Source organism: Choloepus didactylus, chromosome 2 (genome assembly GCF_015220235.1).
Source record: "Choloepus didactylus isolate mChoDid1 chromosome 2, mChoDid1.pri, whole genome shotgun sequence".
Taxonomy (NCBI): domain Eukaryota; kingdom Metazoa; phylum Chordata; class Mammalia; order Pilosa; family Megalonychidae; genus Choloepus; species Choloepus didactylus.
The window spans coordinates 4562112-4575526 of NC_051308.1; the positions used below are offsets into that span (position 1 = coordinate 4562112).

Sequence of the window (13415 nt, forward strand, 5' to 3'; positions counted from 1 at the left end):
GGCAATTAACTTTTTTGGGGGGGTGGGGCAATTAACTTTTGAGGGGAGATATATTATTTGTTATTTTAATTTTCCATTGGTTTAATTTGGCCCTTTTTTGAGTACATAGTAAATTCATTTAGTATTATGAATTATTTTGTCCATTAGAATCACATTAGAAGGAAAATTGACAAATCTCCATTTCACTGTGCACTATCTAGACACAGCCTCTCAGAAAAATGCAAAAGTAAACCCAAAAATATATTTAAAATAATGATAGGATTTGTTCATTTCTTTCAAAATAAACCTTAAAATTGGATATAAAGTTTGGCAAATAATCCATGTTAGTCAAGGGTCTTTCAAGTTGATGGTACTTCCAGGAAAATAAGACACCACTTGATGCCATTAAATTTGAAGTATTAGGGGAAGCGGCTAAATTTCTACTCTCGCAAGATGAGTATGGATATCAATAGACATCAATGTCAATTCCACTTAAAGGATGGAAAACCAGCTAAGTTAAAATTTTTAAAGTCAGCTTTGAGGAGTCGTTTCATCAGGATTGGTTATTTACATTAATATAAGTGATTATAAATAATAAATGCCTTACTATTTAAATTGCAGTCACACAGTCCACAATTCCAAGAGCTCTTGTCAACTTTAAAGTGAAAGAATGAAATGTTATCCTGTTTTTCCCATAGTAATATGGAAGCGTGTGCTAACCAACATGGTCCAAAGAATAATTCCGATAACAAGGACAAAACCAATTATCTCCTGATTTACATTACTGTAAGTAATCTCTTACAACATGTAGCCTAAATGAATCACAACAATCATCTATGAAGCATTTTCTAAGAATTTCTTGTGCCCTTAGTACTGCATACCTGGGCATCTGGTTTAAGAGATAAGTAGGAAGAACATTCTCTAGTCCTGAGATTTATTTAATCTCTCTCTATTTTGTTTTATTTTATTTTATTTTATTTTATTTATTTTTGGCAGGTGAATAAGATTGAATTGGGAATTCAAACTAAGGAAAAGATTTTAATGAAACCTTTACATCCAGAATATTACTTTGGTTATCAGATAATGTAGAATCATACAGCTCATTACAATAGATTTTTTTAGAAACCAACGAAAGCTTTGCATTTAAGAAACCGATTTTATGATTTTATTTGAAAGTCTTCATGCTCTCTGAAATAATCTATTCTAAGGAGACTGGTTTTCCCACAAGGCCCAAAAAGTTGAGAGGGGTTCTGTGGGGTATGGAATAGAAAAAAAATAATGTGTCAGTCTTTGTTTCTTAGAAATATCCTTATTATTCTATTATTATTATCATTAGAAATTTGGGGAAAGACTGAATCTTCTAGATATTAAGTTATTCACAAAGTCACATGGACAATAAGTGGCTGAGTCCTGACTCAAACCCATTTCTACTTGACTTTGGTGGCCTGGTTTGAGCACCCCCCACTCCTACTCCCACTTCCTCAATAGCATGCTGCCTATCACATAATTAATGGCAACTCACAGTCTAGATATGCAAGTGCGAAATGTCAAATATGGAGCAACATTAAATGAAACTAATGTTTATTTGAGCTGCATGCATTAGTTCACTGAACTATGAGTTATCAATCATATCGATGATATGGTCTTCCAAGTTAGACAATATGTTTTTCACAGCCATTTTGTTAGATAGTGAAGTTCATTGTTTAAGCACAGGACTTTGGATTTGGAAAGATACGCATTCAACTTCTAGCTCCACCTTTTACAAATTGCACCATCTGAAACATGTGACTTGAGCCTTCAAAGCCTCTGTGTCCTCAGTGTTTAAAACAACCTGACAATGCCCAACCTGTGGGGCTGTCACTGGGATGAAAGATAATGCATGCAAAGCAGCTGGTATGTGGGAAAAACTCAATATCTCAAAAATTGATTTCTTTTTGCGACCATTAACCAAAAAAGTGCCTTGAAGCTCTTTTTGGGTTTAAGGGGAAAAGAAGCATGAGTACTAATTCAGCAGGGTTGAGAATATTAGGGAAACGTCATTAAAACAGGCTCTGTTCATAAAGTAATTATAGCAATTTTACAAACAATTTTGAGAGTTACAAAGTGGTTTAAAATTAGCAGCTAAGTGAACTTCTCCTTAACTTTATAGAGCAGGCAGAACGTACTGTGTTTTCTTTTTTTTTTATCATTATTAACAATTCTCTATTTATATACTTTATTTTGAGAAGTTCAGAGTATTACTAACATCATTGTATCAGAACATTAACATGCTGGAACAGTCCCATTAAGCAGTTAAATCTGATTGGATGTCCTTAAATAGTTAGCACAAAGATGAATCCTGCATAATTACCTCCTGGGTTCAGAGTGTATCGTTTGATATGACTAAACCTGAAAATATAAATGCATATCCGTATTTAATATTTAAAGGACCAATGTAATTGCTTAAGCTTTAAAAGTTGGATTTTTCATATTACTTTGCAAAATAATAAAAAAATGAATTAAGGGACATATCAAATCAAATTTCACATTTTTTGACAAACGTTTCCTGAGAATTTTGGCAAATCAAGGGAAAGATTTTACTGTAAGCCTGTTAAATCTTTCTTCTTTTTAAAATATATTTATTCATTTATCACCAAGAAAATGCAATTAGAATATAGAAAAACATATTTTGGTAATAGGATACTTCAGTTCACTAAAGGCATGATTTCAGTAAGTATTCAAAGACAATATATTACAGAGTGTGGCTAATCAGGTTAGAAATGGACTTGTATCTTAAAAATTTATTAATTTGTCACTTTTCATTTGTGATTAAACATACACAGATCAGTACAGAACTGAGCTTCCCTATTAAACATTAATTTCATGAGCAAATTTGTATTTCTAATAATTCTGTAGAAAGGTGGCATTTTAGTAACTAAGAAATAAACTGCCTTTAATATTTATTACACTAATATATTAATAATTAATGCAAATGACAGCTGCTTGTTACAGAATATTCTAATTATTTCATTGATACTGGGCTACTATTCTACATAGATAAAGGATTACCTAGACAGTCCAAAATATGAGAAACCTTTACAAATTAAGTTGGTACAGAGACTCAACTTTTTCTGGTGGCACACAGGAAACTACAAACTAGGGCAATGCCAATGAAAAATATACTGAAACTAAGCTAAAAAAATAGATCATCCTCATGTAGACAATTGAGAGTTGTACTAAACACTCATGATTGGACTTTGGAAGACGTGAAGATAATCATGTGCAATGCAAAAACTTTTGTTAAAGCAATAAAGTCATTCACAATTGTTCAATATGATTAATGCAGCAAAACCTTTCTAAGCAAGGGGGGATTTCAAAGTATCAAATTTTAAAGAAAATAGATTTTCATTTCAGATTACTCGGGAAAATTCACAAACCTATCTGTAACCCATTTAATATACCAGTACCTTTATATTTATATTCAAGATTAAAGTAACAGTATCAAATAAACTGGCGTGTGTTGGAGGCTAAATTCATGGGTCTCCTGATTTGTCTGTCAAAGCACAAGGGAGACTTACAATGTAATTTTGTAGAAGCAGCTCCACTGATTCTCTTCTCCCATACTTGATGATCCAAGACTTCAGCTTTGACTCTGCAAGGACCAGCAGTGACAGCAAACGGTACTTTAATTCTAGAAATTCCATTTTCATTAAGTGTAGCTCTGATGTGGAGGAAACAAAATGAAACCTAGAAATAAAACACCGAGAGTTTACAGAATGTAACTAATAGTAACAGAATGATGCTTATTTAACCTGTTACATGTAAGCTTTAAATATAATGCAGCCAGCCAGGAGATTCTTTTAACTCCTGGTTGATCACCATCTGGAGATCTGACTTCTCTAGCTCTGTGTTTTAAAGCAAAACATGATTGATTGAAGACTTTGATTTAGTCCTTTCCCCTGCCAACACATCTCGCGTCTGTTTCTTTTATAAGCTGCTTTTGCAATATTACATAATGTTCCTTGCAGTACTGAATAAAAATACAGCCTATTTAAAAAACCATCTCTGTGATTTCCAGGCTGTGGGTACCTTTAGCTTTACCCTTTTTGCTTTATAGTATATCAGACTGTTGGCATTCTTAGCATATCTTAATGGGATCCCAATTTTTATTTACCAAATGTAAGCTTCTCTGTAAACAAAAAAAAAAAAAAAAAAAAGAAAAGAAATTCTTTGAAAAGAAAACAAATGCAAAAAGCAACCATCAAGCATTTTATAAAAAGACTTCATTTAAACCCATACATTGTCTTACCTCTCAGCCATGTCCTCTAATTGATCCGGGGGCACTGGGATCCCGTTAACAGACCGGGTCCGGTAGATTTCATGGAATGCTCTTTTGTGGGCATCTGTGTTTTGAAGCAGATCCTAAGATATAATTTTTTAAAAAATTAAAAAAAAAGACACAACGAAACATGCTCGCAGGAGGCTAAGAAGCATAATTTTCTGCCTGCATCGATGAGTCAATGTATTCAACAATTTGATCAGACTGCCACCTTCCTGTGCAACTTGGTGCCCATTGTAGGCTTTTACCTTTCACAGTGCTTGCGGGTAAGACACCAGGGAGAGCCGTATCTGGCTAATCGTTATGGCATTTTTACATGCACATGACACTTGCATAGCAATCCATTCAGACATTTTAAAGGCACATGATCCAAAGGAAAATGTAATTACTGCTACAAACGACTTTTTTTTTTTTAGCATTTTTCCTCCTACCTTGAGTTAAATATGTTGGTTTTTAAAAGCCTAAAGCTAGGAACAACTTATTTAATCCTTTAATGAAAAAAGGTATTAGACTTTCAATTTTTAGGCTTTTTTGAATGAGTGCAGATTGCTATAAGATGATATTTGCTTTGGTGTCAATTTCATTACAATTTATTTTGAAAACAGCCCTGTGGTTAGGAAATTTCAAGCAAGCACAAGGAGGAACCATAGGATCACAGTGGAAAGAGCAAGTGTGACATTTATAAATACTCTCTGTAGACTGAAGAGAACTCACGAATTTGATTCATTGTTAGTTTAGTTGGAATCTCCCTTGATTCGTTTGCTGAATTTTTCATTGTTGACAAACTTATTAATAAAAAGTTCTACGGGCATTTCACAATTCCTAATCAATTTCTCTCAGAGAAGCAAAGAGAGGTGAAAGGAGATTCCCCTTACCCCATGTCATATTTTCCAGAGCTTCATTTCTCTCCCAATAGCAGAATAAATACTCACTGAAAACAGTGTGACCACTCAGTGAAAAGTAAGACACATTAGTCCACCAGAATGATAAACTAAAGTTAATATTGTTTCTCTCAAAACAGGGTTTAGTGGGTTAATTGGAGAAAATAGAAGCCAATGTAAAAAAACTTAAAGTCACAAAAGGAATACTTGAAGGAAGAGAAAAATGAAGATTCTCAAATGTGACATTAATTTTACTTCATAGAAAACCCCAGGATTTCTCTCCTGATATATTTTGCTGTGATCACATCTGACCTATTTGACCTTGCACAGACAGGTGTAAGTCACTTGTGCTCAGAGGGAGGGCACTGCGCGAGCCAAGAACTGATCAGAAGAGACACGGCACAGAGGACTGCCCTTAGAACAGCCATGGACAATGAGTATTTTAGTCACTCTCTACCCTCGTTTGATGACACATTTCTACGGCGTTTGATCTTGACTGAAACCGCCCACAACTGACTCCAGGAAAAGCCTTGAGCCACTGCTACTCCTAGCTCTGATTTGTCATATGTGACTGTAAGTTAATGTATGGATGGGTGTCTGTGCATGTAAGACAAGACACAAATGTTCTGTTGCCCTGGAAGCAGCTTTCCTAATTGTACAGTTTTCAGTATCTAATTCATCGAACATTTCTAAATAAGATATCAAAATGAAGCATTTCAAACATGCAATAAAAGAACTTCTGTAGCTGATGTTATATCACTGGATGCTCTGAAACAGCCTCTCGCTATATGCTGGGTAAAATGCATGATTTTAATTCACTGCTGAGTTCATAGGAAGTATGTGAAATCATTTAGATTCTCCACTCTCAGTCAAACAATACCCAAAACTGAATCACAGACCTGTGAGCAAAAACAAATTGCATGGACAGTGGTGATGGTAGCACAACATGGTGATGATAATTAACACCATTGAATCGTATACTTGAAAGCAGTTAAAATGGAAAAGTTTACAGTGTATATACATATATATATAACTTTTTTAAAAACCACAGAATTGCAAAACATAAAGTGAACCCTAATGTAAACTATGGACTACAGTTAATAATATAATTATAATAGTATTGGTTCATCGATTATCACAAAGGTATCACGCTAATGCAAAAAGTTAATAATTGGGAAAACTGTTTGGGGGGGGAAGTTATATGGGAACTCCACACTTTCTGCCTGATTTTTCTGTAAACCTACAACTGCTTTAATTTGAAAAATGCAAAGGCCAGACTACCCTGGTCAAATATTTATACCATTGCTGTAGAAGACTGAGTCTTTGGACATGAGCAAGAGCTAAGACTTAACCATTTAGCCAGAACCCTCAAAGTGGGCTAACATGGCCCAATTGGAAGCAAATGCAAATACAACAGGGGGAGAGAAAAGATCCCTAAACATGGGAAATAAGCTACCATGAGTGAGAATCAGCAGACACTAAAAATTTATGATCTTAGAAAAATGCCAGTTATGAAATACTTGACAATAAAAGCATGTAAGTCAAGAGGAGAATGGTCTGGTTAGAGCGATCTTAATCCCTTATATTGATTAAGAGGAGATTAAGATATTTCTTAACTTTCAATTTTGTTAATCTATGGTAAAATTTCAAGTTGTACTTGAAATTTAAGATAGAATTTCAAGTTGTACTACACTATACAGCTAGACTATAATTTTCAAAGCGGTAGAGGGAAAAACATGGACTAAGAAAAACAAGCAAGGGAATAAGTAAAAATCCTCAATAAACTTATAAAAAGCAAGAAAGTAGAAAAAGGAAATAGGGCAAAAAGAAAGCAAAAAGTCAGACAGTAGAAACAAAATCAAGTATATCGATAGTTATAAGTAAATGTGAATGGAGCATAAATTCACTAGTTAAAGTATAGAGATGGTCAGCTGGACAAACAAACTAAATAGAACCATGTGCTTTTTATAAGAGATACAACTAAACATTAAGAACATGGCAAGGTTGAACCCAAAGGAATGGAAAGAATGTGTCAGGCAAATATTAACTTAAAGAAAGTGGGAATGAATATATTGATACCAACCAAAATAGATATCAGAACAGAGAGCATTCTTAAGACTAGGGATGGTAATTGCTGACTGATGAAACTTCCAATTTAGTAGTATGCATGTAAGGATGGTTCCAATATAAGAACAATCAATTAATATAATATACTGTGGCTGACTATTAAAAATACACTATTTTCGATATATTTGCTCACTTGGCTTTTAGGACCATGCAATATCTGGGTTTCCTCCTACCTCACTGCTTGCTTCTTCTCACACTCTTTTGTTGGTTCTACTCTTTGATTTCTTAATATTAGATTTCCCTGTGGCTCATTTCTTGATCTTTTTCTCTTCTCTGACTATATGTACTCCATTATTTAATGGAACTTCTCTCCTGAACCCGTCTACTATCCCCAACTGCTCATTCAAAATGTCCACTTGGATGAGAAAATGGCATTTTATACTTAATCTGCCCAAAACTGAATACCTGATCTTTCCTCCCAAATCTGCTTCACAGGTTCCATCTCAATTGACACAAATTCCATTTTCCTAGTAGCTGGGTCCACAAAGCATGGAGTCATTATGACTCCTCTTTCTTGACACTCTGTATCAAATGCTGGAAATTCTGCTTGCCCTAACTTCCAAGTATCTTCAGAATCTGATCATTTCTCACCACCTCTATGGCTACCATCCTGGTTCACATCAGGGAGGACACTTTGTGACACATTTTACAAGGTCAATATCACCCTAATACGAAAGTCAGTTAAGGACATCACAAGAAAAGGAAATAACAGACCAATAACTCTTATGAATATAGACACAAAAGTCCTCAACAAAATATTAGCAAATCATATCCCACAGGACATTAAAAGGATTACACACCACGATCAAATATGATTTATCCCATGAAGGCAAGGATGGTTCCAACAGAAGAAAAACCAATTAATATAATACACCACATTAACAGAATGAAGGAAAAAAAACACATAAATGTCTCAATTTATGGAGGAAAAGAATTTGACAAAATCCAACACCCTTTCTTGATAAAAGCACTCAGAACTAGGAATAGAAGAGAAATTCCTCAGTATGTGATAAAGGAACATATATGAAAATCCTACAGCTAACATCATACTCAAAGATGAAAGAGCTTTCCCCATCTAAGATCAGAAATAAGACAAGGAGGCTTCTTTTCACCTCTACTATTTAACTTACACAGAAGTTCTAGCAGGAGCAGTTAGGCTATAACAAGAAATAAAAAGGTCCAAGTTAGAAAGAAACGAGTAAAACCATCTCTGTTCACAGATAACATGAAACTATAGAGAACATCCTGAAGAATCTACAAAAAAGCTACTAGAACTTATAAATAAATTTAGCAAAGTGATGGGATGCAAGATCAACACACAAAACTTGGCGGTGCTTCTATATAACAGCAGTGAACAATCTAAAAGGAAATCAAGAGCACAATTTTATTTATGGTAGCACGTAACAGAATAAAATATTAGGAATAAAGGTAGCCCAGGATGCAAAGGGCTTGTCCATGGGAAACTAATTGTTGAAAGAAATTAAAGAAGACCTAAATAAATGGAAAAACAATTTGCTGTCATGGATGAGAAGACATAATTTTGTTAGGATTTTGCTAATACAAAAAGAAATTTACATATTCAACACAATTCAATCAAAATTCTGACAACTTTCTTCACAGAAATGGAAAATGCAACCATCAGCTGCCAAAGGAATTACAAGGGCCCTTAATAACCAAAACCATTTTGGAAAAGAACATAGACGAAGGATTCCCACTTCCCTTTTTCAAAACTTAGTACATAGCTATGGTAATCAAAATGGTATGGTACTGGCACAAGGACAGACATACAGACCAATGGAATAGAATTCAGAGACCAGAAATAAACCTACACATCTATGGCCAACTGACTTTTCACAAGGGTGCCAATTCTTTTTTTTTAATAAAAAAATTACTTTATTTATCAAATAAAAAAAAATTTCCAAACAAAACAAAGCAAAGCAATGGGAAAAACAAATATCCTGAAATAACTTCATTCCTTCCAATATACTTCTATCATACCAAAAGAAAATTAATGAATCATAGTCACACCTAAGCATTCTCATATTATTATGATCAGCCTCAATATCTTGTCTGCTATTAGATTATTGTTCCCCTCTTCACTAGCTGCTGTTTATCTCCAGGTCCCCTACATTCTACAATATAAGACACTTACTTAGCATTTTTCACAGAGTTCACATTAGGGGTAACAGAATATCTCTCCTTTTGTGTCAGGCTTATTTCATTCAGCATTATGTCTTCAAGATTCACAAGGGTACCAATTCAATTCAGTGGGGAAAGAATAGTTTTTTCTACAAATGGGGTTAGGAAAATTAGATATCTATATTCAAGAGAATGAAAGTAGATCCCCACCTCACACCATATACAAAATCAACTCAAAACAGATAATGACCTAAATATAAGCTACAACCATGAAACTCATAGAAGAAAACATGAAGGACTATCTTCAGTACCTTGAATTCAGCAATGGATTCTTAGACTTTACATCAAAAGCATGAGCAGAAAAGAAAAAAATAGAAAAATTGGACTTCATCAAAATTAAAAACTTTCATGTATCAAAGGATATAATTAAGAAACTGAAAAGATAACCTACAGAATGGGAGAAGATATTTTAAAATCATAAATGTGACAAGGGTTTAATAACAAGAATTTATAAAAACTCCTACAACTCAACAAGAAGACAAAGAATCCAAGTTAAAAATTGGCAAAGGATTTGACTAGATATCCTCCAAAGAAGATACATAAATGATCAACAAGCGCATGAAAAGATGTTCATCATTAGCCATTAGGGAAATACAAATTAAAACCATAATTAGAGATCACTTGCCATCCACTTGGATGGCTATCAACTGAAACAAAACAGAAAATAATGTGCTGGAGAGGATGTAGAGAAATAGGAACACTTAGGCATTGTTGGTGAGAATGAAAAATGGTACAGTTGCTGTAGAAAGCTTTATAGAGTTTCTTCAGAAAGTTAAGTATAAAATTACTATTTGATCTGGCAATCCCACTCCTAGGTTTATAGCAGCATTATTCACAGTAGCCAAAAGATGGAAGAAACCCAAGTGTATATCAACAGATAAATGGATAAACAAAAGTGGTATATCCATGCAATGGAATATTATTTGGCCCCAAAAAGGAATAAAGTTCTGATAACATGCAACAACATGAATGAATCTTGAAGACATCATGTTGTGTGAAATAAGTCAGCCACAGAAGGAAAGATACTGTATGATTCCATTTATATAAAATAACTAGAGACAGAAAGTAGACTATAGGTTACACATGGGTGGGGTTGCAGAGTGGAATAGCGTTTCAGTTTGGGGCCATGGAAAAGTTTTAGTAATGGATGGCGGTGAGACAGTAATTAACATATTTGATATCATTGAAATGTATACTTGTGGTTGAAATGGGAAATTTCATGTTATGTGTATGCCACCTTGATAAAAAAATTAATTAAAACATAAATGCTAATTCTCTGCTAAAATAATAGATGGAAAGAGATGTTTAAGGTTGAAAAAAAAAACTAATAAACAGAAACAAAAATGTGATAGAGTAAATTGACAATGCCCAAAATGTGATTGATCAAGGGAAGTCAGAAGACACAAAAAGCAAAATTGGAAATAAAATAGGGGTTTAATGACAGGCAAGAAAAGATTTCCAAAAAATAAGAGGATAGTTTGAATAACTTTGTTTCAATAAATTTTAAAACTTACTCAAATGGACATATTCCTGGAAAAAAAGAGTAAGAAAAATAGATCCAATTCAAAAAAAAAAAAACAGAAACAAAAACAGAAAACCAGAAGAGTTCTAAAATGACGTAAGGTGCTGGGAATACAACAGTGAAAAACACAAAAAATCCTGTCCTATAGAGCTGACATTATGATGCAGGAAATCAAACAAGAAACAAGCTAAATAAGTGAAATAATTGATAAGATGACTATAAGCACCAACAGAAAAATCAACAGGGAAGTGGGGAAGGGAGTGTTTGAAGGAGTTTCAATTTCAGATGGGGAGGCCAGAAAAGGTTGAAAAAAAGGTGACCTTTCAGTAAAGGCCCAAAGAAGGAGAGGAAGAGAATAATGGGAATATCGGAGGAAAAAGGGAACAGGTGGAGGAAAGAGACATTCCAGGAGGATGATAAGGGCAGAGGCTTTGAGTTGGGACTGTGCTTGCCTGTTTGATGTCATCCTTTCTTGAGGCCTCACTAACAACTATATTTAACATTGCAGCCCTACCTAATACTCCCTGCTCTTCTTCCCTCTTCCAATATACTATATAATTTCCTTATTTATTATGTTTACTATTTTTAACTTCCTTCTTCCTCCCACCAGAAGGCAAGTTATACAAGGGCAGGGATTTTTGTCTGTTTTGTTAACAGCTATATCCCAAATGCCTAGAACACTGCTTCGTGCATAGAAAATACTCAGTACATATTTGTAGAAAAACTAAAAAAAGCCATAACCAGAGACTAAGGGAGAAAATTAGAAAACCAATGAACAAAGTGTTTCACGAATGAAGGAATAATTATGTCCCTAATAGGTGAGGCTATATGAGAACCGAAAATTGGCCATTGGGTTAGGAAAATGAAGAATCCTGGTGAAGCCGACATAGATAGCAGGTGAGGACAGCAGCTTGATTGGAATGGGTTCCAGAAAGAATGGGAGAAGAAATTTTCAAACTGAAATGAGAATGCAGACAACTATCAAGGAGTTTTGTCATAAAAGGAAGGAGGAAAAATAGGAAGTGACTAAAAGGAGAAGGAAGGTTTAAACAGAGGCTTTTTAAGGTGAGAGAAGTAGCAGTATATTTGCATGCAGGTGGGATAAGTCCAGCAGAAGGAGGAAGATTAAAGAAAGGAAGAACTACTGCAGGAACAGTGTCTACAGAAGGGTTTGGGGACTTGGACCTAGTGCACAGGTAGGGGTTGGCCTCAGCTCTGTGCACAGATGGTCCATCTCTATCAACAGGAGTGAGGACAGAGGATTTGGGCGCAGATACAAGTAGGTGGGCTGGTGCAGTCGTGGGAGTGCACGGAAATTCTTTTCTGATTGCTTCTATTTTTCTCAGATAAATAGGAAGCAATGTCATCAGCTAAGAATGAGGATGGGAGAGGAGGTGTGGAAGGTTTGAGGAGACAGGGTACGAAGCAGTTGTCCCGGAAATGGAGAGGGAATGGAGTAAGGAAATGCCGTCTGATTGCCAAGCAGCGTGAAGAGCCCACGTGGGTTAGTCATCCTGCCTGGGAGTGTTTGCCTCCTGCTTGGTGAGCTGCAAGTGCGTGGGCATGGACGGGGCAGAGTTGGCTCTAATCAGGGTTGTGTTTCTACCGGGATAACAGGACAGAGTGAGACATGGAGAAGGCAGTGGAAGATGCATGCAAGGGAGGATTTTCAATGACTGAGCAATTAATTTCAGCAGAGTGAGAAATGAAATGAAGAGGATAGGGGGCAGTAAAAGCATTAGGATCAAAGGATTACAGGTCACAGAAAAGATGAAGAATAGTTGAAGTTAGGGGTCCTATGGATTACTGAAGAGTAATAGCATGCACTGTAATCTAGGATATAAAATCTTCAAGAAAAGAGGTTCCAGAAGTGCCCTGGTTGATAGGTTGATAACCCCACGGAAGTGTGAAGGCTAATCTCATGATTCCTTATGAGTGAATGCCTTACCTTACCAAAGCAACTCTACTACTAAAAACTAACAAGATTGATCACTCATACTATATGCAATAGCTTTCTGGACATATTTTAATTTCAGTGCTTAAGATCTAGACAACCTGGATTGCTAGAGATTTAACCTTGGGCAAAGTCACTTAAACTCTCTCTGCCTAAAGTTTACTCATGTGCAAAATGAGGGTAATACTACCTACCTCATACCTCACATATCAAATGTTTAGCAAAACCAAGCACTGCAGACTGAAATGTGGTTGAATACTCAATAATAGCTATGATTGTCATTAACTATCTGTCTTTCTAAGATAACTGGAAATTATGGTATCTTGAAAATAGAAAAGTGAAGATAATATAGGCGTGCCTTGCTTTGCAGCATAAACATGTTTCTAACATACATGCTAAGTAATTTTTAAAGTATTTTTAAAAGACGCTGGCAGA

At 35.1% G+C, this 13415-nt stretch overlaps 1 protein-coding gene across 12 annotated transcripts in view; it reads right to left on the reverse strand.

Annotated features, from left to right (window-relative positions):
* Positions 1–13415, reverse strand: part of SYNE1 (spectrin repeat containing nuclear envelope protein 1) — a 499900-nt gene that overhangs the window by 317924 nt on the left and 168561 nt on the right. For all 12 annotated transcript variants that reach the window (XR_005214357.1, XM_037819664.1, XM_037819684.1 and 9 more), the window contains 2 exons: positions 4268–4380; positions 3537–3705 (listed from right to left, as the gene is read on the reverse strand). Coding sequence is in view for 11 of the 12 variants with exons in the window: in XM_037819664.1 (XP_037675592.1) it covers positions 3537–3705; positions 4268–4380 (282 nt within the window). In the remaining variant the exon portion in view is untranslated. The remainder of the gene's footprint in view (positions 1–3536; positions 3706–4267; positions 4381–13415) is intronic.